The sequence below is a fragment of the Drosophila willistoni genome, unplaced genomic scaffold, assembly GCF_018902025.1.
Source record: "Drosophila willistoni isolate 14030-0811.24 unplaced genomic scaffold, UCI_dwil_1.1 Seg251, whole genome shotgun sequence".
Lineage (NCBI taxonomy): Eukaryota > Metazoa > Arthropoda > Insecta > Diptera > Drosophilidae > Drosophila > Drosophila willistoni.
Window position 1 is genome coordinate 164,830 of NW_025814213.1, and position 27,337 is coordinate 192,166.

A 27,337-nucleotide genomic window follows, 5' to 3' on the forward strand; every position below is an offset into this window, starting at 1 on the left:
ACTTAAAAGACCTATACGCTGTATTTTGTCCGATTTAATTTGCAAGCTATGTGAGCAATGAACATACAAAGCAATGGGTGGGGGGCATTCCTTTTTGAATTGGGTGGGGGAATATTTGCCTTTTCTATTTGCAAATGGCATACCTAAAATAATAATAAATTCATTGCTTGCTCAATAGATAGAATAGTGGATTAGGCCTTCTGGGGAACCACTTAAAAGAATGCGCGCCACGAACTCTACCTCAAGATGGTGTGGAAAAGAGTTCAAAACAGGTGGTGAGTTTTATTACTTCTACTTAACATATGATTATACTTACATATATTACACAGTGCACTGTGGGTAAAAAGGCCGAATTTTTGGCATTAATTGTCCCTGAAGAGATAGAAGCCTGAAATTTTTTATGTATATTAGTATGAGTTTTTAGTAATTTCGGATTTTGAAATTGGCCACGCCCACACCCCCGCCCTTTTTTAAAAATATATTTTAATATTAAAATTAATATTGTTGCTTACATATTCGTTGTGTATATGCTATGTTAATTATATTATAACCTATATATATATTATATATATATTTTATTAAACATTAAATATATTTATGTACTTAGATGTCTACATTAAGGCTAGTTTTGATTCATTTAGATTGCTAGAAAAAACAAAATAGATTAGCATAGGTCAATCAAATATTTTTTCAATTTGCTTTTCTTACCTGGGCAAATACTTCAACTTATTCATCATCTTCTTCTTCTGATTCTTCTTCTTCCAACTCAATACAATTAACTTCAGTGTCTTCATCATCCTGGGAATCATATTCCTCTTCTTGGCTTTCTGTAGAAACAGCATTCTTTCCAAGTGTCTTAGAAGATTCGTAAGAATGTTCCTCTAAAAGTTCAAGAACTTCTGCGGGTATTTTCTTCTTCCTATTTGCTTTAGCTCGTGCTTTTAAATTAAGGCTTGAAATAAGTGGGTCAGATGAGTCAAGTGCTCTGTTGAATACATCACTTATATTTTCCAACCGGCTGCACTTTCTAGCATGTGATTTTCGATCGTTTTTATAAATTTTATTTCGAGCTTCAGAAGCGTTTTCTCCCAAAACTCCAACCGGAAGTATACAGGTGTCCATTATTTGATGACCATGCACCAAAATTTTGTGTATAGTTGGAGGCATTGGATACCAAAAATATTTGCCTAAATACATGTTAAATGTCTTCTCACATAGATCCTTAAACTTTCTGGAGTTCACTTTATACTCGCAAGAGATAGCAATTAATATTATATAAAAGTTTTTAAGAATTTCCTTATCAAAACTTAAAATGCTTGAGAAAGTATTAACATTTTCAAAAGCTCTTCGTGCTGTATTGCCATCATTTGTATTCCCACTTCCATTTTGTTTGGGACTGTCCACATTAAGACCCATTTCATTCCAAAGCCTTTTTTGGATGTACTGTTTTCGTTGATTTATTTCTTCCTTTTCAGATCCCTTAACACGCCATTTTTATACCCTTGCAAAAAGGGTATATTAATTTTGGTCAGAAGTGTGCAACGCATAGAAGGAAGCATCTCCGACCATATAAAGTATATATATTCTTGATCAGCATGACGAGACGAGTTTATATAGCCATGTCCGTCCGTCCGTCCGTCCGTCTGTCCGTCTGTCCGTCCGTCTGGATCAACGCAAACTCCTCCTAGACCGTAAGAGCTACAGAGCTGAAATTTTGCATGTAAGCTTGTATATACTGCAGGCGTTGTATATCTCGGATTCAGCCGGATCGGATCACTATATCATATAGCTCCCATACAAATGACAAAGTCACGAACAGTGACTTTTCTTAATAACTTCGTTATTTTCTGAGCTATTGTCGTGAAATTTAATATTGGTGAGTTAATTACACATATAAACGACTGTGCCAAATTTGATCAAGATCATATAGCTCCCATAGCTATATCGCACGATCGGTTGAAAACAGTGACTTTCATCAATATCTTCGATATTTCCTATGCCAAGATTGTAGGCCGTTCTTTCGCAAACATTAGCCTTTTTAGATAAAAAGTTTTTCCACTTTGAAAAGGAAAGAGTTACCAAAAAAGTTGCAAGGGTATACAAACTTTGACGCGGTCGAAGTTAGCCCCGGCCCTCTGGTTTTATTTCTAGTCTGTATGATATTTTCAATACAAACTCCAGAAATCTAATCCATGCATGTAGAGGGCTAATTCCATATTGCAGACTTTTGGAATTAACAACAAATATTCCTGATTTGAAGTCAAAGGTCTTTAGCACTTGACTTGGCTTTGCTCCACATAATGGGCATACTTGGCATGAATTCGTACCAGTTAACACGTTTAAAACTTTTCCGTCAATTAACGTCATGTGGGGTTTATAATCAACGAGGATCCTTTTTTCTTTGAAAATATACAAATGACTTTGAAGATTTTTTATCTGTTCATCCAAATTAGATTTTTCTTGTAGTATGAGTTCGGTTGTTTCCTTAATAAACTGAAGTTTTAATGGCCGACAAAATCTTACAGATTGTGGAGTAGAATTACGCCAAATGACTTGATTGAACTCATCAACCAATTCTAATGGGATCATCGTTGTAACAAATAGTGAATGGTCTAATCCGATAAGGTCATTTTCCTGAAATTTCTGTTTGTAAATGCCTTGTCCAGTAGAACCATCGAAGCCGTAGCTTAACATCAATGTACAACGTGAAGAATTGGATATTTCAAGAACGTCTTGCTGCATCTCCAGAATACGATCCACTGTGTGGTTTAATAAATTTTGAAACGGGACTTCCACTTTAGTTTCGGAGTACATGATTTCTTCAGGTCTACATTTCAGCTTACTTTCTCTCACTTTTGCGTAAGGTGGATAAATGTCACATCCTTGCTGTTTGTTAAGGGCCCTGATGCTCAGGTATTGCTGTTTAGTCAATCCGTTTTCAATCAGAAAAGCTAATGCTTCATCAACACTTAGTGGCAATGGGTCACGTTTCTCCAGTTTTTTTTTAATCTCACTTAAGTTCTCGTTGCTCATGGCTTTTTTCAGAACAAAGGATGTATCTGTCTCTTTTAATTTTTTTGACGAAAGCAATGCGGCATGTATTAAAAGAGGAGTCGAGTTGTCGTTCTGTGAAGCAAGTTCAGATGCTAATTTCCGTTTTAAACGAGGACCTGCATCGTTATAGTTTAAATGCTTTCGACCTGCTCTTTCAAGTGTTCTATCACTCGAAGTAACTTTGATACTTGACTCCAGCCAACGTTTGTGCTTTGTTTTAAAGCGTTCCACCATCCGATTGCATTTTGGCAAATTAAATTTGATGAATTTGACGAATTGTTTTACTTTAAGCTTACATTTTGTTGATCCATTGATAGATTTTCCTGACCTATTTGCTGCACAATATAGTTTTGAACAGCGTTTTCTTCGCGACTGTTGCTGTTCCACACTTCCAACAAAATGGAATGGCAGAACTCGTGTGTAACTGCAACATGTCGATTATTTCGAAAAGGGGCAAATATGAGAAGTATTGCCTTTTCAGTATTGAATTAGTCGAAGATTAGTGTACAACCTGTTATTTATACATTTTCTAACCTTTTCACGCTTCAAAAGTTAGGCCAGACGAAACACACAAACAAGTTTTAGTTTTGATCTATAAATACACATTGCAACACATTGGACAATTGGACAATAAATAACAAAAACTACAAAATCTACACAAACATCTCATTTTACATACCTTCGTGGATTTTTTCCATGATAAAACTTTTTCACAAATGCAAATACTTTTGTTTTGTTTACTTTGAAAGTCAAAGAAGCTTTCCCGCGTTTTTTTCGATAACCAATGCAACCCTAAAACAGCTGACTTTGAATAAGCGTAAAACATTAAGGGCGCTCCCTAAAAATTTTTAAAAATAATTTTTACACTTATTGGAATGTTTTTAATTAGAAACAAATAAAAAAAATCAGATTTTCCAAAAAAAATTTTTTTAATTTATGCCAAAATTTTGGGAATTTTACCCAATGTGCAGTGTATCAAAATTTGAACGCAATCAGTTCTGTAGTTTCTGAATGCATAGCGATTGAACTCACACAACATTTTTATACCCTTACAGAGTGTATTATAAAATTGGTCAGATGTTTGTATTCTTGATCAGCATGAGAAGCTGTGTCGATATAGCCATGTCCGTCTGTCCGTCCGTCTGTGCATATGCGTTTTACTCAGCCGTCTTAAGAGCTATCGGGCTGAAATTTTTTTCGGGATTTTTTTATTACCCGGGAAAAATAAAGTATGAAAACCATCAGGATCGGACCACTATATCATATAGGTCTAGAAGAACTAGAAGAAACACTTTCATAAAAATTGGAGTATGCCATGAAATTTACGTATGTGATAATATTGGATATAAAACCCCAGAACACAAAAATTGGATTTTTGATAAATATAACACAAGTTACAGTCAATATAATAATCGGCTCTGCTCCCAGCTCTGCCGGCAGCGCTACTACGTCTTTCGTCATCAACAGAGTACATGCATACACACACAGACGCAACTCTATATAAACTGTATGTGTATGCGTGCGTGGCTTTGCTTTGGGAATGAGGGAAGAAGAACAAATTGTAAAATAGAGAGTAAAATTGTTTTGTTTGTATATTGATGAATTGAGTTGCAGAAAACAAATTTTGAACATGTAAAATTATTATTACCAAGGACTGCAAGGGTATATAAACTTCGGCATAGCCGATGTTAGCTTCTTTGATTTTTATAAATATAGATTTATCTTTTCCGAATTATAATACTTTTTGTATTTTATCAAAATGACAATTTTATTAGCATCAATTCATTTCAGTGTTAATAAAAAAGTAATGATTGAGTAATGATGCCATGCCATGGCACAACTCTGGAACTAAATCTATTTTGAGTCTTATACAATACTGTGTCCGCCGTCATTTTAATCAAATTACATTTTTTCGTTCGTAGAAAGAATCTGATTGGTCAGTAGATCTCTTCTATGATTGGTTGCGCTCAGAAAAGTGATGACCGAAACTTACTTCGGTCAGCGGCGCCAGTGGGCAAGGCAAGCGAATAGGCTGCTCAAAACTGAGCTGCCGTGACATCGAGCAAAGCGAGAGAAAACGCTGTGCACAGTTTGAGAGAGCGAATTCACGGAATGCAGCGGAACCGAGACTTCTTGATGCCATTTGAATTTCGCCGTCATACAGAGCAGATTGCAGCGTGTATTATGCAGCTTGACGATTGACTTGATTATGAAGCTGTTTTATTGTTGCTGTGATATATTTATTTATTTATTTTTTTTGAAATTTCTTTTCCTGCAACTCAATTCATCAATACACAAATAAACATTAGTCTTTTTTACATAGCGGACGTTGACGATACTATGCGCAGTACGTTCAAGTGGCCCCTACGACACCAGGACAAAGCCTGTTACGCGCGAGCCCAAGCAGATAACTGCCCACCTCCCACCCGACCGACCGAGGGGTGCAGCCGTATAACGCACGGCACGAATCGCGTGGACAAAATACACAATAGAAAAGACAGACAAACACATAATACTATAGCTATCTATTAACTAAATGGGATAGGATAGATGTTTTAAGCATATTAATAGAAAACTCTGAGCCGATTACAGGGGATAGAAGATTGTAATCAGAGCAGAGGACCCTAAAAGGTTCATGCATAGCATAGTTGGAAGAACAACGACTAAGGGATAAAGGTATTAAAGGATGTCTACTCCGTCTACATGGTACCGACAGATTCACCTGAGCTAATAACTCAGGCGAGTCGATATCACCAATTAGGAGCTTGTGCATAAAAATGACACCAAGCATAATTCTACGGTTAGTTAGGGACGGAAGGTTAATCAAGAGAAGTCTACTAGAATACGAAGGCAAATTGACATTGCGATCCCAGCTTAAGCCACGAAGAGCAAATAGCAAGAACTGCTTTTGAACGGATTCTAGTCTAATCTGGTGCGACTCGTATTGAGGTGACCAAATGCAAGATCCATACTCTAAAATAGGACGGACAAGCGAAGTAAAAAGAACTTTAGTTGTATAGGGGTCATCAAATTCTTTGACCATCTTTTAATGAAACCCAGGACACTCATGGCCTTTGCGACCGTGGTGGAAATATGGGTGTTAAAATTTAACTTATGGTCCATAAGTACGCCCAAATCATTCATATTATTTAGACGTTCTAAAGGGCTGTTGTTTATAAAATAAGTGACCAGTTGAGGAGAGTTACGAAAAAAAGTCATTACCTTACATTTGGTAGTGTTAAGATTTAGTAGATTAAACTGGCACCAGGATTGAAAGTTTTTAAGATCAGCTTGTAGCCGACTAAATGAATCTGTATCTTTATAAGAAAGACAAAGCTTGACATTGTCAGCATACATAAGCACACGCGAATGAACAATGACTGATGGAAGATCGTTAATAAATTGTGTGAAGAGCAGAGGGCCAAGATGACTACCTTGAGGTACACCAGAAGTCACAGAAATGGAAACGGAAAAGGAAGACTTAAAAAGTACCTTCTTTTTTCTATTTGTTAAATATTCTCGAACCCAAGAAAGGAAAAGGGGTGGAAACCCAATGTCGCTCAGCTTAGAAAGTAATAGGGTATGATTAACGGAATCAAAGGCTTTGCTGAAGTCAGTGTATATGACATCAGTTTGTTTACCATTTTTGAACCCCTTGATAATTATTGATGTAAATTCTAAAAGGTTAGTGGTTGTAGATCTACGTTTCACAAACCCATGTTGGGATGGCGAAATAATAGAGCTGCAAAAATGTTGCAATTGAGAAGTTATAATTTTCTCAAAAGCTTTCGGAATAGCGGACAATTTTGAGATACCCCTATAGTTAGAGGCTTCGGACTTTTTGCCATTTTTATGCAGAGGAATAATATACGACTCCTTCCAAATAGATGGAAAAGAGGAAGATTCTACAGACAATAGAAACAATTTTAAAATGGGTTTACATAATGCGTTTGCACAGAACCTGAGTACACATCCAGGAAGACCGTCAGGCCCCGGAGAATAAACAGGTTTAACTAATTTAAGTTCGGTAAGAATAGAACTTTCATCAATCATTGGATTGAAAATGCAATTAGCCTTTTTTAAATGATAAGGATACGGACTTGCTCGATATTCCGTTGAGGAATAAGTTGTTTTGAAAAAACTCGCAAACATATCGGCAATTGCCTGATCAGTGCTCGCTTTTTTATTTTGAAAAGACAAAAAAGATGGGTGCACAGAGGTCTTACGTTTAGAATTAACAAAATTATAGAAAACTGAAGCTTACACCGCTAAAGATAATTCGTATAGCATTGTGTATTAAGCATCATGAATTTTGAACGAGTGACTGTATACAGAGCATAATCTGATGAACGACGTATTTTTGAAACTTCTTATAATATCGTGTCTTCACATTTTTCAAATTGGATAGCTCGCGAGAGAACCAGGGAGGTTTGTTAAGCCGCTCCAGCCTACCAAGGAGCACACAAATATCAAAGAGTGAATTCAGAGTATCATAAAAAAAACGAACAGCCGAGTTCATATCACTACAATTGTACAGATAAGACCAATCGGTAGTAGCAATGTTTTCATTAAGGCTGGCAAAGTCAGTCTTACGAAAGCACCTACTTAGTGGTAACTCATTTGAACCAAGTAATGGTGAAAGCAAGGGCAAATCAATTTTTAAATTTAATGTAGGATGAAATTTGTCTTCTGGAAGAACAAATGGTTCGATCCTAGAAACCTCACAATAAGAAGAATCCAATACAAAAATAAGATCTAACGATTTTCCATTAGAATTTAAGACAGGATTGACTTGGGATAAAGATAAGCCTAGAAGGCCATCAATAAAGTCATGTGACAAAGAGGGCAACAACGTGGTAGATTCATCTGTTAGTGACCATGCTAAAGCGGGTAAATTAAAATCACCTACAACTATGAGCATGTCTTGACTCGAAACTAAAGAGGAGACAAACTGAATTGCCTCTAAATGATTTAAATATACCACCATGTCTGACAATGGTGGAATATAGGAACAAGTAATGAAAGCATTAAAAGATTTAAAATTTACTTTAACACCGACAAACTCAATCTCCTGGGTACTAGAAAATTGAATCATTTCAGATGATAAAGCAGCATCAACAGCTATCAGAAAGCCAACACCTATGCGAGAAATCCGGTCACGTCTGAAAATAGAAAAGTTTGTGGAAAAAACCGATGCATCAGCAATATCAGGTTTTAGCCACGTCTCTGTAAAAGCTAGAATGTTATGCTCAAAAGAAAGACTATCTACATACAGATTAGGAAGTTTAGATTTCAGTCCTCTAACGTTCTGGTAACCCAGGTTAAGGGACGAAGCTAGTTTTTTGACACACCAGCAGATGCTGATGTGGCAGGAATAGTATTAGTTGTTGTTGTAGGCAAGCGAATCGGTTGCCGATTTTTCTTTTTTACAGTATATTCCTTAACTATTATATGTTTAGGCCAAAAATCTTCTCGACATATAGTGTCGAAGATATTGGCAGAAACACTAATTTTAAAGGACGAAATGTCCCGAGAATAAGAAAATTTAAACTTCTCCACCGCAATATTCGAGACGTTAACTTTCTTCCGAATATAGGCTATTACATCATCAGATGTGACAACAGGGTCTAGCCTAGAAACAAATATATGTTTCTTTGGTGGTATGCCAACGAGAGGCCGCGGTCCCGAAGCGTCAGCCGCAGCAGTAACGTTGGACAAGTCACCCACCGCAGCAGTCAACTTGTTCACGGGGCCCTCGATACTTTTAGAACTATCGGCAATTTCCATTGGAATGGGTAATTGCCCAGACACATCGGACACTACAATAGGCATCGTTTCTAAGAGATCATTCCCAGGTGATACCGGTAATTCATTACTAATAGCATTCACAACCGGGCTCTTAAACGATATCAATTGCTGTACATTAGGAGTGGACGGTGCATGAGACCGGTCGGGGACGATAAGAGACGCTGGCGGATCTACAGATACAGAAACACCCCAAGGACTGGTCATTTTACGTTTCGGAGACTCATTCATAAGCGATAAACTTCTGAACTGAGTCTCCACCGCAGTAAACTCCGCTTGGAGTTTATTAAAACCTGCCCTTGAAGTGTCAAAACTATCTCTAGTCCGCCTCATGAAAGAGCGCAACTCATTCTCGACCTCCCGGCAAGCATCACATCCATATTTTAAGCCACCACCTTTAGCAATAGACTCCTTGATTCTGCCTGTGTAACCTGCACACTTAACGTGAACCGCATTGTCACACAACCAACAAAGAATATAATCATGGGAGTCAACCGCATTAGTGGCAACTATGCAATTATTTTTTGAGCAGACAACCATTTTATCAAAAGTTTAATTTAATTACAAAAGGAAATACAAAAAAATAAAAAATAAAAATTCTAAAGGTAAAAAATCTGTGTATAAGAATATACTGACCAGTTCTGACACAAGGGTTAATGTGCAGAGTAAGCCTTCACAACTAAAGAATAAAAAGAAATGAAAACACAAAAATAAAAACACGTATCACAGAGTCGCGGGTAGGCAAAAGACGAGAGCGCAAATCAATCAAGAATAGGAAAGAGCGGGAGAGCGCGTCAAATTGAACACATGCAACAGCAATTTGTACGCGAGAGAGCGAGAGTTAGTTAAAACGGTAAAGACACAAAAGCAAAAGAGATAAACAAAACAACAACACCGCTAACGCCAGTATTGTTGAAAGTTTTGATTTTATTTAAATTTAAACAAAAACGGCAGCAAGAATTCGCGAAATGAAAATATAATTCGGATGTTGTAATTATTATTAATTAAACCGATAATTTAAGAGTTATGTAAAAGTATTTAATCGCGAGAAAAAAATAAAAGTTGATAAGCGCAAAAAAAACTCTACAGGCTTTTGTATGTATTTTAAAGCAAACTCCAGTCGTTTTACTTTATTTGCTGGGCTAATGTCAACAATCTTGCGGACCACGTACGTTTTTATATTAATTTCTTTCATCCTGCGATAGATAGTGGAGCTGCTGACTTTCTTTTCAATTAAATTTTCTGAAGCCGCTGCGACTTTTACAGGACTTATTGATGGATTCTCTGCAATTTCTCCCAATATTCGTCTGCATTGCCTCGGATCAAGTGCACGTTTTCGTCCAGATCTTTTTAAATTGTTCAAATCTCCTTGGTTATCTTTTTTTTGTTCAAATAGTACACAGTATTACGTGAAATTTTGTACATCTTTACCAAGGCCGATGCGGAGGTAATCGATCTCCGATCGAACCTCAACGGAAAGTTCTTTGGTTTTCACCATTTTAATTTTGAGACATCAGCAAATTAATATGACTGCACTTTGCGGACGCCAATCAAAGAATAAATGTTACTTTTGCACTGCTCAAATAATTATGACACACATAAAATATGCTCAAATAATTTTGAAAAGAGAGCGGTAATCTTTGGTTTGCTTTAGTATGTCATATGTACCGTTATCTTTTTCCTTTCTTCTTTCATTTGGTTCTAGACAGACTAAACTTTCTAACGGTGTGCATCTTTTGCATATCAGACTTACAACAACAACAACAAGTGAAAATACTTTTGAACATGTCTGTATATATTATTACGTGGTATGTTTCCTTGCCCGTTGCATGGAATTTTGTATATTACATTACTTCTATTCGTCGTCTCTACCTTGGATTCTGTTTTGTTGAATATATGGTTGAGGGTATTGTCAGGTTTGTGTGCTATTTTTAGTTGATCTTTGTCATAACATTCCGAATGTGATAATCTTTCTGATAATTTAAGTACATAAGTAACGGATAAGTAGGTCTTTTCATTTTTGGTTTTTGCGAGGTGACTTATGCCTCACGTAGCTTACAAATTAAATCTGTTTTAGCTATTGTATGGAAATTTGTATGGCAATTAATGCAAATATGCCTGTTACATCTAATGCAGTGGGCGTCAGATGTCGTGCATGAACAATGCAGACAAGTTTCCAAAATTGCATCACTACAGCCAATCAATTTTTGAAAAATGTCTTCTCTAAACAAAGCAGGAGGTAATAAATTTGTCAAAGCTTTATTTTGAATGTAGCACTCTGCATATTGCAGTATGAAAATACCACAATTATAATTATCCCTTTGTATATCCTGATTAATTTCTAGAGATATATAGTTTTTAAGGAACCCTTGGTAATATTTTATAAGCTTTGAAGTTAAAAAATCCTTTCCAAATGGATTTAAGACAGCGAACTCCAACTTTTCTTTATTCAATACCAAAACATAGAAATGGTTCTCATCTCAATGAGGTATAACTATAATGTTTGAAGGGTTTTTTAATTAATTTTTGATTGTTATTTATTGCTTAATGCAGCTCGACTTGGCATGGAACATTGACGATACTGCTATCGTTCTGATCAAAGATAATTGCAGTCAAAGCTGCATCAATAATAAAGTTTGATAGCCAAGATTTACCCAACAAGGGAACAATATCGTCGAGTTCGATATTGTACAAGAAACCTTGGGCATGGGTACCATGCACATATTCAAAAAGGGTTTTGCATTGCAAAATGTAAAACTTTACATTATTTGCAGTACAACTAATAAGTTTGGAATGGCTTATAAGCATTTGCTTATAGGCTTCTTCTATTCCAAACGGTTCAGTCTTGCGAGCATACGAATGATCAAATTGAACCGATAAGTCAAAGGAATCATTTATATTTTCATTTCCTTCTTGGAGTTGTAATTCTTCATTCTTTTGCATGTGTGAATCTCGAATTCTACTGGGTCCGGTAAAATCACCTTTGAATAAACTCGACTTCAACTTTTTAGGTCCTTTCTTATTCCAGCGTTCTCTATAATTGCAAAGTTTCTTATTGGACATTTTTAGTAAATCTGGCGTTTCTTGGCTTTACCCTTAATCACAGAACCGTGTACAATTGGTAGATACATAATATCGGGGCGAGTCAGTTCGACTTGCTTCGCCACTGAATTGAATAGTTCATCCATTTTGCGAATGAATCTTCCCAATTTTATGCCTCTCTTATCTTTAATTACACTTTGTTTTAGCGTCTTAAAAAAAGATTCTATTGGAGCATTGCTGGGTCGTCTATTGGATTTATCAATGAAAATACCCATCAAATTGGTCCAAAACGGAGCAAACACTACGTACTTGTTCAAAACAACTTGTGCCGTTTTGGAGTTATAATATATATTTTGCTCCTCTTCTTCTGGCAGTTCAGAAATCATATTCATGACATCTTCTAAAATATCACTGAAACGTTTTCGTAACCTACTATTGCCAGCAATGGTTTTTCTTTGGGAACAGCAATTTAAAATTAACTGAACCGTCATCTTTGAAATATTTCATGGCATTGCGAACCACGTCATTTAAAGTACGAGACAGAAGAATGGTTATCAAATGCTGGAACCATTCTTCAAAATCGCCTATTTCGAAAATATTGTACCCCACTCCTAGAGCATTTCTTAAGAAAGATCTAAGTGCAGTATTTTGCAAGCCTACCGTGCGATCAATATCAGCACACATTATTTTAGCATAATGGCTGGTGCAAAATTGGACAATTAACGCCGGAAATGTTTGGCTTTCTTTATATAAATATTGATAGCACATTTCATTGTACTCTATAAGAGTATAGCAGCAGTTTTCTTTGAGGACTGCGGAAATAAGAGCGAAACTAACATCAGTTATGATGCGTTTGCAGATCGGCGTTTTCAATTTATTTTTTCTACAAGACATATTCAAATCACCTAAAAAGCGTCCTATGTCATAGGAAAAACGATTCGAAAGAATCGCATGTGCCATAGGTTATCGATAAGTCAGGAATGTGTGCCACTAAAGAATAGAGAAGAATCCTTTTTTTCGTTATGTTAAGCGGTCTTACAACACATTCTGTTGCATCTATGTATAAGGTATGTATTTTGAAATGTTTTTGAAATAGTCTTATATGGTCAATGTACCAAAGAAACACTTCGATCTTAGCAGATAAATGCTGAATGTATGGAAGCCCATAAATTAACCTTTTATATGCATCTATAAATGCATCTTTATCGAAATCATTTTTAGTATTTTCTTCAGCTCTCATGTTTCGATAATATGATAAATGCTTATTCATCATTTGATCGTTCCCAATCACTTTTCTATCTTTATTTCCCATTAGTGCCAAATATTTTTTTTGGTACTCAAATGCTGTGCGAGATTTTAAATCATTCTTTTCTAAGAAGCGACTTACAACTCTACACTGGGAAGTTTTATTTAAGTTCATTGTGTGGCAAACATCGGTTCTGTTAGAATAGACTGAGATACAACCATCGAACTGAACTGTAAAACTAAACTTGTTGCAAGATGGGTTTTTTACTTGCCAAGTAGTATGAAGTGAAAAACTTCATTTATTGGTATAATAGAAATGAAAGAGACAAAAACCAATGAAATGTAAACTCTTTTTTTTTGTTGCTTATGTGTATTTAGTACATTTATTTCTATTTTATATTGGAGTGCAAGAACATAATTTTATTTATATTTTCTGAGTTACTAGAAATAAAACAACGCTTTTCTGAAATCAAATTTCTAGCGTTGGAAAATGTTTTTTCCGAAGCTGTGCTGCTCGCTGGAATACAGAATATTTTGCAACTTGTCTTATAAAGTAGAGGAAAAAAATCTGCATGCAAATTCCACAAAGCCAATGGGTCAAAATTTATTATATATGAAACATTTATATTTGCATTTAAGGTTATTTCCTGGTGAACTTGGTCTGTAACTTCAACTTGTTGGACTAAATTAAATCTGGAAAAGAATATATAGGTAACATTTATGGACAGGTCACAGTTACAGAGATGTTTATCTAACCACAAATAATAACAATAATAAACACAAAACAAAAGACAAAAAAAAAAAGAGGGCGTCTAACGGTTAGACACGATAGAAGTGAAACCTTCCGTAAAACAAACTGAGAGAGAATGAGACGAAAGCAGCATTAGGAGCGGGATAATTATAGGTTCATTATAATATTGCTATAAAGGTCATATTTTTTATTTTCTTCATTTTATTATTATTCATCCTCAATGTTTTCAATTTCAACAAATGATACGAGTGGCTTATGATAGCTAAAATATGATACAAATGCTTTGGTTTCATTGTTGTCAACATATCTTTGAAATACCGCGTCAATTGTTGTTTTTGATCGTGTTGTTGATTCAGTGCGATTGTTACACATTTTTAAACTGAATGTTTTATTGAGAAAGTCAATTAAAGGAACCGCTGTGTCCAATGCAAAATTTACGTTAAAATCGCCACTTAAAATCATTGGAACTTTATCGTAATCTTTTCTAAGTATCCGCGATACTTCTGGTATATACTTTATTAAATTTTCATGAATGAATTCCGTGATGCTATTTATTGATTGATTCGGTGAAATATAAATTGCCACAATTAAAACTGTTTTTCCATTGCTCAATCTGGTTTCGCATGCACATATTTCTCCCAATTTAGAGAGCTGAACAGACAGTGATTCTAGTTGCTGTGCATTCATTCATTATATATTTTGTGATACATTTTTTTTTACTTTTTATACCCTTGCAGAGGGTATTGTAAAATTGGCCAGATGTTCGTAACGCACAGAAGGAGGCGTTTACGACCTGAGAAGCTGAGTTGATATAGCCATGTCCATCTGTCCGTCCGTCTGTGCGTATGCGTTTTACTCAGCCGTCTTAAGAGCTATCGGGATGAAATCTTTTTTTGGGGTTTTTTATTACCCGGGTAAGATAGAGTATGAAAATCCTTAGGATCGGACCACTATATCATATAGGTCTAGAAGAAAACATTTTGCGGACATGGCTATATCAACTCAGCTTCTCATGCTGATCAAGAATTTATATACTTTATGGGGTCGTAAACGCCTCCTTCTGTGCGTTACGAACATCTGACCAATTTTACAATACCCTCTGCAAGGGTATAAAAAAAAATAAAAAGTAAATAAAAATGTATCACAAAAAAATATATAAATATATAAAAAGCATTATGAATAAAAAGCATTATGAAAAACTTCGACCAAGCTGGGAGTCGAACCCCGGCCGCCCGATCGCCAAGCGAGCACACTAACTACAGAACTCGACGGCAATTTACAAGTGTCGACTTGGCTCCAAATCTAAGCCGTTCCAAAATCGTGTTTGTGTATTTTTTTCAATTTCTAGGCGTTCCAAGCCGTTCTTCATGTTTTTCGTCACCATTGCAAGTTATCCCAACCGTTCCACATCGTGTGTGTGGATTTTTATTCAATTTCAAGGCGTTCCAAGCCAGGTCTTCGGTTTTTTTTTTTGTGACCGTTCTAAGCTATCGCAATCGTCTGAAATCGTGTTTGTGGATTTTATTTAATTTCAAAGCGTTTCAAGTGGTTCCTTGGGTGTTTTGGTAGCGTTCCAGGTTTTCACAAGCATTCCAGTTTGTGATTTCACTAATTTCCAAGCCGTGCCAACGGGGGTTATGAGCACGAGCCCCCCAAGAGACGATAAAGGGGCTAAGATCACTGCTGCCACGCGCAAAACTTCGATTTTTGCTCCAAGTCCGCGTCAGAGAAGTACCAGTCCTACTACTTCTCCTTCCAGAGCGCTTCAGACCCTTTCTAGTCCTTTACCCCTCATTTACCACGCCATTAAGCACGACCTCTAAACGGTAGCTGTGAAGATTTAGCCATCCAAGCTAAATATGACAAGTGCTACCAAGTTTACGAGCGATACACGGCTCGATAAAGCGAGCTTATCCACGAAGCGTCTGCGCCGACTCCTCCGAATCGTCATGGGTCCACCTCTGCATCAGCAGAACGAGGTTGTCGACTACCACCCATTGACACAGAAGTCTTTACGGGAGATTACCTTAAATGGCCTACGTGCCGTGACTTGTTTATGGCCATCTACATAAGCGGTTCTCCTCACCCATCCATACGGCCATACTGACCCGCTTTACGGAGACGGCGACATGTACAACCTGTTTGCAAAATACGCGTCAATCTCTGGACGCGAAATCAGCTGCACATTTTCCGCCTTTAATCTATCTCGAGCCCTTTGCAATTCGTCGTTCGAGGTGGGGCTATTTGATATTGCTCCATCGCTTCAGACGCAGCATCGGTGCCATCCATCTAATTGACGGAATCCCGAGGTGGGGGCTTGTTAATCTTAACCGCTTCGGACCGAGATCGTCTGCTGGACTATACCGAGCCCGCCCATCCGCAGTTAACCGGATACCTAAATACTTCCACTCTTGAGTACGCTTCAATGAAGGACACTTATCCAACAATGTTTGAAGCCCCATCATCCGCGAACGCTGCCGCGCTTGTCATGGTATTTCCGACTCTGGCACCAATCTCTCTGAGGTAGGACCTAAGTAATCTATCAATGATAAGATTAAATAGGATGGAGACAGGGCATCGCCTTGCTTGACGCCATTCGCGAGTATAAACACCTCTGAACTCCATCCTGCCCCATTGAGGGAGGTTCCGCCGCCCTTTTATTGTTCTGTTATAAAGCTGACAAAATTCGCTGGAGCGCCATAGGCCTGTAAAGTCTTGACAATGGCCTGGTGTGATACTGAGTCCAAAGCCGTCTCAAGGAAACATGACTTCCACCTTTTATGATGCTCCCGCAAGATGTGACAACCAACGTCGCATTATCAGCACACCCATCGGTAGGTAGGAATCCGATTTTTGCCTCCGATGCCTTGGATCCCAGTTGACTTTAGAAGCCAATCGAAAGGCTGTTATTGGACGAAAGTCTTGCGGTCGATTTGCCGTCACAGTCTTCGGGATGAAGATAGTTCTGGCCAGCCGGGTAGAGAATGGTATTTTGCCGCACCAGAGAATCAGGTTCATTATGCGTAGCATAATGCCCAAGGGTACACTCCTGGCTGTTCTTGGAATGATACCGTCAGGACCCGGAGAGCTTGACAACTTTAACTTATTTTCCCTCAGGTCGCGTGGCGTTATTGCTGACCAATCCGCCTCAAGCCAATGTTCTTGTGTTAGCGCAAGAGCATGCGCTGGGATTTCTCATTATTTGTTTCCAATAGGGTTCCATTATCTGTTGGTTTGGCATAACCGACTTATCTGTTCCATCAAGCAAGGACTTAATGCATCTCCCAGTATCCTTATCCCAACGACGCCGAACCTGTGCGTACTCTTATTGTCTTAACTGTTTCCTAGTTTGAGGTCTTCGCGAATTGCTCGGACGGATGTTGTGTGGTTCATTTGGTGGTGTAAATATTTCCAGGAGATAGTTGGATACGCATTGGAGAGTGGTTTCCTTCCCTACGGTCTGCGCCCTATCTACGATAGATTGCAAGACGCTTCCAACGATGATACTTGCTGGTGTCGCTCGATTAAACTAGGGCGACGTTGTGAGGTAATTAAGTCCAAAGCTTCTGGGGTGGGAGTAGATTGCCCTCTTATCTGCTTCAGTTTTGCTTTATATTCACCCCTCTTCCAAAAACTTTAAATTGCTTCGGAGCTAGGGTGAGTAAATACTTCCGCTACCTTCTTATTAGGAAATCTCAAAATCCCACTTGCTTCGAACTCCACCTCCTTTCTCACCATCATCCACGCTTTTTCCTTACTTCATCGGAGTTTTACATCTTCACGATGACGTTGCGTATCTAATGCGTCTTTGTGTTGATGTGACATGTGTACACCTAGCCCCCTTCTAGTATTGAAGAGGCGCCCACATACTGTACAGGGAACCTCTCCCACGAGGTTTAGCACTGCTATAGGCTCTCTCGGTTGGTCCCCAGAACTGGAAGTCGCCGGGGTTGTTGTTGTGTTATATTTTCGAGGCACAGTGGTTCAAGTCTTGACCAACGTTTCTTGGCTCGGGGGCTGGTAACCCCAAGAGTTGCTTCGCCGCTCCAATTAGTTACTGATGAGCACCTAGAGACTACGAATTCAACAGCACCCAGGTAACACCACGAGGCAATTCCGAGTCGATTTGATCAGACTTACGACTTATGAATTTCAATGTTCCGAAGAACACCCCTTCTGAGCTCATCCGACCCAGCTTATCTCTGGGAGATAAGACGGCCGGTTTTCGATTTTCTCACCGAGCGTTTTCGCACGCTCAAAGCGGTTGGAAATACAACTGCACTGGCTATCTCGGTTCCCACATCCAAACCTCCGCGAAACCCACTTCCAGTCACCCGAAAGGCAAATTCATTTGAAGTCAAGGTGACCACCAAGCCCAAATCCAGTGATCTCTGTATGAACGAGAATCACCCGGTGCGTCGATGTTCCCGCTTCCTTCAGATGCCGGTGCCAGAGAGGGTGGCATATATAAAGAAAAAGTCCCTGTGTCTGAACTGTTTTGCAAGAGGGCATCAAGTAAAGAGTTGCCCGAGTGAACATAACTGCTTCACATGCAAGGGTCGTCACAATACGCTCTTGCACAAGGACGCCCGACCGCAGAATGGTCCAACGCCGGTCCCAGCGCATAAAAGTTCTCACAATTTCGTCCGGACATATTTCACCTCTGAGGCAAGGTCCTCACGAGATAGGATGCTAGGTACAGCTATCGTGGACTTTTGGCACAAGGGCACTACTTATCCTTCACGGGCGTTATTAGACCCGGCTTCGGAAGCCAATTCAATATCTGAAATAATGTTCCGGCTCATGAAGGAGGTGACAGGCATTAACGGAAAGGTCAATAGAACCTTGAAGGTCTGTCACGTAAGCATTCGGTCATCGCATGGACCTCCAGTCCAGATAGAGATAGAAGCTTTTGTCCTGTCTCAAGTTGCTGATGACGTGCCGTCATGTACGACAGCCCAAACAACACTGGAATATTCCGCTAGCAGACCCCTCCTTTAGATTAAAGGCGAAGATCGATCTGCCATTGAGTTGCCAATAAGTACTGCGCCAATTGGCTGGCCCATCAGCACACCGAGGGAACCTGTCTGAGCGGTGATAGGTGCCGCATTTGCAAAGCGGACCACCGCACACAAAAAGTTCGTGAAGAGGGTAGTTAGTCAGACATCTACTAAGGCGAATAGGAAAAAAGTTTCTGGTCCGACGTGAGGGAACACAAAAATATAGTTTATCTAGTAAATTAGTAGAAATGATGACTTCGCTGTTGACTAGTTTATGGAGAAAGAGAATGCCAAAAACGAGCCTACGGTTGTAAAGTGAAGGAAGATAAATAAGAAGTCTGTCAGAATAAGAAGGTAGGCGAAGACTCGGGTCCCAATTAAGACCGCGTTACGCAAACTTAAGGAATTGCTTCTGTATCGATTCTATACTACGCTTGTGAACATCATATTGCGGGTTTCACACTGGATAGCAATATTCTAGAGTAGGTCGAACTAACGAAGTGTATAAAACCTTTGTTACGTAGGGATCATCAAATTCTTTAGCCCAGACTTAACAGACTTAATAGAGTAATGAGCTAGGAACGGAGACAAACGACTGAAAGTCATAAAAGAACACTTAGAGGCATTAAGGTGTAATTTATTAACGTGGCACCAATCACAGAACGCATCGAGATCTGATTGCAAGTACTGTTGGAAAGAAGGATCATTATAGGAATAACAAATCTTGACGTCATCCGCAAACATGAGCACGCGTGAATGAGCCAAGGCCAAAGGCAAATCATTGATAAACAGTGTAAATAACAGTGGGCCCAGATGACTGCCTTGGTGTACAACTGACGAAACTCGAACAGTTTTAGATATCGAGGAACGAAAATACACCTTTTGGGTTCTGCCAATAAAATACGATTTCAACCAAGCCAATAGTTTCGGGGAAAAACCCATGATGTTAAGTTTCGTGAGAAGCATAGAATGATCAACCGTATCGAAAGCCTTACGGAAGCCATGGTGTACAAGGGTAGTCAATTCTAAAAGGTTGGTAAGCCACGAACGACCTTTCATGAATCCATGCTGACAAGGAGAAATAGTGGATCTGGATAGGTGTTGAAGGGAAGACGTAATAATTTTCTCAAACAGCTTTGGTATTGCCGAAAGTTTGGCAATGCCACGGTAATTAGAAACATCCGATTTGCTACCCTTTTTAAAAAGCGGAATAATAAAAGACTCCTTCCAAATATCAGGAAAGCTACAAGTCTCACTCGATATAAAGAATAACCGAGATAAAGGCTTAAATAAGGAAATCGAACACATTTTAAGGATGCAACTAGGTATATTATCAGGCCCGGGAATGAAGGAAGACGTCATAGATGACAAGCTCGAGATAATACAGTCTTCAGTAATACTAGGAAAAACCAGAGGGCCGGGGCTAACTTCGACCGCGTCAAAGTACCCTTGCAATTTTTTTGGTAACTCTTTCCGTACATATAGCCATCAAAGTAAAAAAACCTTTTGACTACAAAGGCTAATATTTGCGAAAGAACGGCCTACAATCTTAACATAGGAAAAAACTGAGATATTGATCAAAGTCACTGTTTTCCACCGATTGTTGCCATTGGAGCTATATGATATAGTTACCCGATCTTTATCAAATTTGGCACAGTCATTTATAGGTGTAATAAACTGACCAATATTAAATTTCATGATCATAGCTCAGAAAATAACAAAGTTATTAAGAAAAGTCACTGTTCGTGACTTTGCGGGTTTGTATGGGAGCTATATGAGTGGTCCGATCCGGCTGAATCCGAGATATACAACCCCTGCAGTATATGCAAGCCTACATGCAAAATTTCAACTCTGTAGCTTTGACGGCCTAGGAGGAGTTTGCGTTGATCCAGACGGACGTACAGACGGACGGACGGACGGACATGGCTATTTGAACTCGTCTCGTCGTGCTGATCAAGAATATATATACTTTATATGGTCGGAGATGCTTCCTTGTATACGTTGCACACTTCTGACTAAAATTAATATACCCTTTTTGCAAGGGTATAAACATACAATTTAAATGTGGGATTGAGAAGGGATAGGATGTGGGATCCGAAGCAGTAGTAGAATAAGTCGAAGTGAAAGTGAAAGAATTTAGCAAACATATCTGCAATATCTGAATCATTATTAGCAGTCTGGTCATTAAGTCTGAAGATGGAAGGTAGTAAATTAGAGCGTCTTTTGGAATTAACAAAGTTGTAAAACCTTTTGGGGTTCTTATAAAATTCAACCTTACAGCGAACGATATAATTATTGTAGCATTGAGTGTTTAAAAGACAAAATTGAGATTTGGCTATACAGTAATTTGCATAGTCAAGTCGCGAACCAGTTTTTTTAAATCTTTTAAAATATCTCGATTTAATATTACGGAGATTGGAGAGCATACGTGTGAACCAGACTGGCGCGCTGGAGACGGTAGAGACATTCACATAAGGAACGCATTTATCAATTAGAGAATTAAGAGCAGAGTAAAAAAAATTCACTGCCCAATCTATATCACAGCACTCAAATATAAATGACCAATCAAAAGAAAAAATAGGGCTGTTAAGAAGATTCAAATTTGTTTTACGAAAACATCTACGACGAGAATTTGAGATATTATTAAATGAATTAGTAACGGAACTGTAAGAAATAGTAGGTAGGGTGATAAGGATCTTCAGGTTTCACTAGGGGCTGTGTTCGGGATACAGCACTAACAGTGGGACCAGAGACAAAAACAAGATCAAGGATTCTTTTAGAAGAGTTAAGGAAAGAATTCAACTGATATAGCGGACATTCAAGTAGGCTATCAAGAAAAACATGTTGAGATGAAGGAATTAAGAAAGATAGATTATCATTAACAAGCCAAGAAATATTACGCAAGTTAAAATTACCTAAAACTGTAAGAAAATCACGATCTTTAAGACGACTAAAAATAGTTCGTAAAGCATCAGCATGGTGCATGTAGATCGTGATATCAGAAGCTGGAGAAATATATGAACAAGAGATATATAAGCTAAAGTTAGAACATGTAACTTCGACGCAAATGAACTCAACACCTAAGGGGACATCAATCGGCACAACACTTGAACACAGATTCGAGTTGATAGCAATGAGTACTCCACCGTCACGACGACCAACACGATCAAGCCTATAAGAAATAAAGTTATTGGAAAGAATTTCATTATCCAAAACAGAGGAGTTAAGCCAAGTTTCAGAGAAAGCTAATATGTCAGCCGAAAAGGTTTGGCTATTACAGAAAAGGTTCGACAGCTTGGTAAGAAGTCCTCTTACATTTTGATTATGAATGCAAAGACTAGACTTTATTAGTTTTTTGAAGCAGAAGATAAATTAGGAAGGTGGACAGGCAACGGACGGGAGCGCTTATTGGGCGCAAACTCGTGTACTCGTGGCCCTCTGGCCAGAAATTAGTGTCACCCATAGCTGAGAAATACTCATTTGGTACTGTAATTTTAAAAGAGGAGATTTCGCGGGGCTAGAAAACTTAAACTTTTGAATTAAAACTTTAGCAGGGCATATATTACCAATGTAAGCTGCCACAGACGACTCAAAAGTATCTGGAGCAAGCCTAGAGATAAATAATTGTTTGCGATGAGGCACTACAGTAAGTGGAGGCGGAGGAGCATTGGGATCCGCAAGTGGTTGAGAGCCAGCATGATCCTGTGATTGATCAGAGTTCCCGTGAGGGATAGATTGAGGTACACCAGGGCTTGTAATGGGTACTTCAATCTGAAAAGAAGAGCATAAAGAGGGACAAGAAGATGGTGTAGGCGAAAGTAAAATGGGAGACGATAATAGAGAGTGCTGACGACTGCTTGCGAGGCAACTCAAGGGTACATTTCTTGGGCAACTTCTCAGCAGGTGGAACAAACTTGAATTGCGACAATAAATGTACGCTAGAGTCACAGTAGTTAGACAACTGTTTAGCCAGTTTGTTTAAAGAAACAAACTTTAAACGAAGATCCCCATACATACGGCTAAGATCCCCATACAATACGGCTGGCACAAGATGGGCAAGTCCAGCACATTTTAAGTGAATAAGATTATCGCAGAGCCAACAAGATATTGCTCTATACTGATCATCAAAACGATCAGAATGCTTGCAAGTAGGTGGACAACAAGCCATTGAAAAGCCAAAAGAAACACAAGGCAAAAAAAAAAATATATATATGGGCCTCTGCTCGGATAGCGTTGCAAAAATACGTTTTTTCATGATCGCGTTTGGCAAAAATTATATATGCAATCGATAGGAAATACTTCAGAGATTATGAATCCGAAAAATTTTTGAAATCGGTTGAGATTCATGGGTGTTAGAGGCGTCCAAAGTTGAGACATTTTTAGTGAAAAGGAAACAATGCTAATTTTTAAAAAAAATCGCAACTTTAAAACTGAATAGTGGGCGATTTCAACACTCGATCTTTTTTTTGGTTTTATCTAAAAAGTATTTTCTTTATTAATAGCATGTTTCATAAATTTTAATAATTACTTAAATAGTTATTGAACTAGAAGCGTTTAAAAAATGTACTAAATATTGGCATTTTTTGAACTTTGATGGAATAAAACGAGTATCAATACCGGACTATATACACTAGGTAGGTGAAATATTTACCTATCAGATGTACAGATGTATATAGTCCCAATATGCGGAGACCTGCGACAGCGATGCGTAAGCCATAAAACTAAGGCAACCTCGCCTAAAAAATGCGCTGCAGGTACTTATAAGGAAGAAGAAGAGCGCAATATTTTCTGACTTTGACCTTGAATATTTCAGCACCACGAACACCCAGCACTTTTGACAAACATTCATTTTGAAGCTTAAGGTATTCTTTATCATATGCTTTTTAAATCGCTTTATTAGTTTAGACGCTATGATTTTTGCAATGCTAAATGCCAGAAGGCCCCACTGCAGAAGCAATGAGAGAGAAAAATAAAAAAAAATGAAATGCACCAAACACTAATCACGAAAAAGAAAAAACTGTTTAATTTGTCGAATTATGAAAATAAAACACAAGGGTGTCAAGTAAACAACACCAGCGAAAGCGTAAACAAACTAAGCACAATAAAAAATTGAGAGAAAACAATAAATATTAATAAAAACCATAGCTTGCAAATAACTGTTAACCGTTTTTTTCCTTACGCTCTGTTCGCGAGAACAACCGAAAAAAATCATACTTTCTCGCTCTCGCTCTGAGCAAGACCCTTTGGTTGTTTTCGATTCGGTTTTCGGTTGAGCGCTAACAGTTGAGCAATTTGCTTATCGGTCTTTGAGTGAACAGCGCGTAAAGAGTGAAACGATTCACGCTCACACAGTGAGGCTCACCAAAAGACCGATTGACTGAAAAACTCAACGCAAACGGTCTTTTCAACTATTTGTCTTCTTTTCGATGCACAGTGGTACGTTGTGTAAAATTGCAACATTAAATTTCACTTTAGATCTTCTTGAAAAAATTGTATGTATTTCAGACTAATTTTTTGTTTAGAACAGGAATAGTTTTATTTTTTTAAGTATTTTATTTTGAATTAAGCTTAACAACTAATAATGAATTAATGTTTTGGGAACTTAGTGAACTACGTCGCTCGCTTAAAATAAAGTGCAAAGCTGAAAATGCTCTTTCAACGGAGACTTGAGTAGCTGGAGTGGCTAATACCACCTGCGCCAGAGCACTCAAGTGTGGCGATTTAAGCTTCACGTTTTGAAAAAAATGTAATATATCCTGGTTTAATGGTAAGCGGCGATATATTTTGTCGAAGTCCTCCACTTCAGCATATAACTTGACAAGCGCGTCAGAAACCGGCTCTTCTTTTGCTTCTGGAACAGTTTGCACATCATCCAAAAATGCCGAGAAAAGTGACTTTTCTTCTGGTATGGATGAGAATGAGCACTCCATGTCCATATGCAGTTCAACCTCCTCACTTGTTTGCGATGCAACAGTTCGATCGGAGTCAACCTTTAATAATGAAGCAAAATTATGTTAAAATTTATTGTTTGCAATTATGGCTTAAAACAGGTTTTTGTGTATGACGAGGACAATTTTACTTATTAAAACTAAGAACACGTATCTAAAAGCATCTATAACATAAAGGACACAGGACCTAAACTTCAATTATACTCCTTCTTACGTGCTTCAGTTCAAACAGGCGAAAAGCAATTTTTTTTAGGTTCTGCTTTGCCAACCATTTTTGGTGATCTGTTAAAATACAGTTCACTCGCGGGTCCATGTATATAGCAGATAATAATGCTTCGTTTTCGAGCAACTTACTTTCCCGCAGCTTAATTTGTGCCAACAATTTTTTTTTTATCGAATTTTTGCTGTTTTCGCACTGCAACTTCAATTCCATCCATATAATGAAAAATTCACTATATACTAGTTTTTCCTCTTGCAGCTTTAAAGTCGCATTATATGCGTCCTTGAATGCGTCGACATATTTCTCCATCCAGTCCCATTCAATATCGTTATCAATACTACTCTGAGTGGCCACAAACTCTTTTAGTTCGAGTAGTTTTTTCACCATTGAGTATGTAGAATTCCACCTAGTGATAACGTCGAGCGTTGGTATATTTTTTTTGTGCTCGATTAAGATACGTCTGTACAAGTTACATATAGTATTTATTTTATACATGTGCATAAAAAAAAAAAATTATATTTGAACTTTTCTTACCTATAAGTTTCAGTGCGCAATGTTTTGCATAATTTGCGGCAGATACTAATTTTTTCGCTAATCTCATCCAGCTTGTTAACATCATATACGCATAGTTGAAGAGTGTGCGCAGCACATCGTACAAGATGAATATTTGCCAAATTCAGGTCATCAAGCTTATCCATAAATTTTTCACTCTCAGTGTCATCTTTAAAAAGGGACTCCTCCGTGTCGTCATTAAGAATTTCTATGGCTTTGACCATGTTTCTCCCATTGTCAGAGGTAACACTGTGTGTATACATTTTCTTTAGTAATAAACATGTTAAAAATTATCTAAAATAACATTTTTACCTGAAGATTTGATCCAGAGTTATCCCATAATCGTCAAGAATTTCTAAAATTTTGTCTCTAATGTAGACCCCAGTGTGTGAATAAGTGAGCTGGATCATGCCCAACGTCTTGACAACAATCTCCGACTTATTTACATTTGTGTGAATAATTTGCAGATTTATACCTAGAATTGCTTTGTCCATTCTAGTTGCCACGTCGATTTTTAGCGACAACAGTTTTCCATTGACTAAAGCCCTTATGCCGTCTTTGATGGCCTGTTCTCTTACGGACACGAAGCTCATAATGTTCCTCGATGTGATTGGGTTCATACCAAGGGCATTATAAATGGGATCAACAATTTCCCTAAATCCCTCGCTGTCCAAGAATACAAACGGCTTTCCATCAGTTGTCACAATTTTAATAAGTGAATTCACAACTGTTTCTTCACTTGTTTCATATGTTATTTTTTTTTTCTTCACAACTTTTATTTTGGTGTCTTCTTCACTGTCGCACTCTCTAAATATTTCATAATGTTTAGTTGTCAAGTGGCGTTTCAAATTTGTAGTATGAATGCCAGCTAATTTCACGTCGCATATTTTACACACTGATTTTTTGCTTACTGCATCAAATTGAAAAAATTGATGCACTTTTTTATTAGTTTCACGTCCCATTTTGTTAAAATCACTGTGCTCAATCGAAACTCACAAAGCAAATTGACGCATAAAACCCACGAAACTTGACATACACACATACATGCGCAAAAGACTTTTTGAATCGTCGTTCAGAAGCAAACGGTCTCGGAATGAGCAGAGCAAAAGAGAACAGAAAAAAGTGCTCTTCGACTGAGCGCGAGCAAAATTTATTTACGAACAATCCAATCGGTTGCTCTCAGACCTTTTGCTCAAAGTCTCAGTGAAGAACACTTATTTCGCGACAGTGTGAAACGGTTAACAGTTATTTGCGAGCTATGATAAAAACTCAGAAGCTATGCAAAAACACGACCGTCACGTCAGAGAGCAGAAGCTTTGTTTTTGATGCCAACGGCGATGGTACGCCTCGAGACGGGGGGAAAACCTTCGATGTGAAGACCCTTGTGGATCCTTGCTCAGCGGTATCGTAGATGGCGACGTCTCTGGCCACGGCATTTAAATTGCCAGCCGTCAATATTGGGAAGGAGAAAGCGATGGCAGCAGTGATCCGGTCCCCGATCAGTGAAGGATCCTGAAGGTGGTCGATGGCCTGTACTGCCGAACTCCCAGCTCTTCGGTGGATCCGCAAATTGCCGAAAAGTTTGAGGGAGCATGCCATTAGACTTCCTGGTCTTGCACTCCTGCAAGGGGGGAGCATGTTTATGCCTAAGGGTTAAGGAATGCGGGAGCTTTTACCTCGCGCCGCTCTTTTTGGAAGGAAGAAATTTAGCTGCCCCCGT

General features: G+C 38.2%; 1 protein-coding gene across 1 annotated transcript; it reads right to left on the reverse strand.

Moving 5' to 3' along the window:
* Nucleotides 1-726: 726 nt before the first annotated feature.
* LOC111518536 lies at nt 727-26,291 on the reverse strand. Its single transcript, XM_047012740.1, has 3 exons — nt 25,930-26,291; nt 25,722-25,866; nt 727-855 (listed from the first exon to the last, which is right to left on the reverse strand). Exons 1-3 carry the CDS (start codon nt 26,235-26,237, stop codon nt 727-729), a joined length of 582 nt encoding a protein of 193 aa, XP_046868696.1. The 5' UTR covers nt 26,238-26,291.
* Nucleotides 26,292-27,337: the final 1,046 nt, after the last annotated feature.

Excerpts from the sequence above, each read along its gene's own strand:
- LOC111518536 (XM_047012740.1), bottom strand. The coding sequence starts at position 26,237 with ATGAACCCAATCACATCGAGGAACATTATGAGCTTCGTGTCCGTAAGA. Across the intron at positions 25,867-25,929 it reads ACTCTGGATCAAATCTTCAG|TGTTACCTCTGACAATGGGA; the intron begins GTAAAAATGTTA and ends GTATACACACAG. Across the intron at positions 856-25,721 it reads ATTTGGCAAATATTCATCTT|ACACTTGGAAAGAATGCTGT; the intron begins GTACGATGTGCT and ends GAATCTTCTAAG.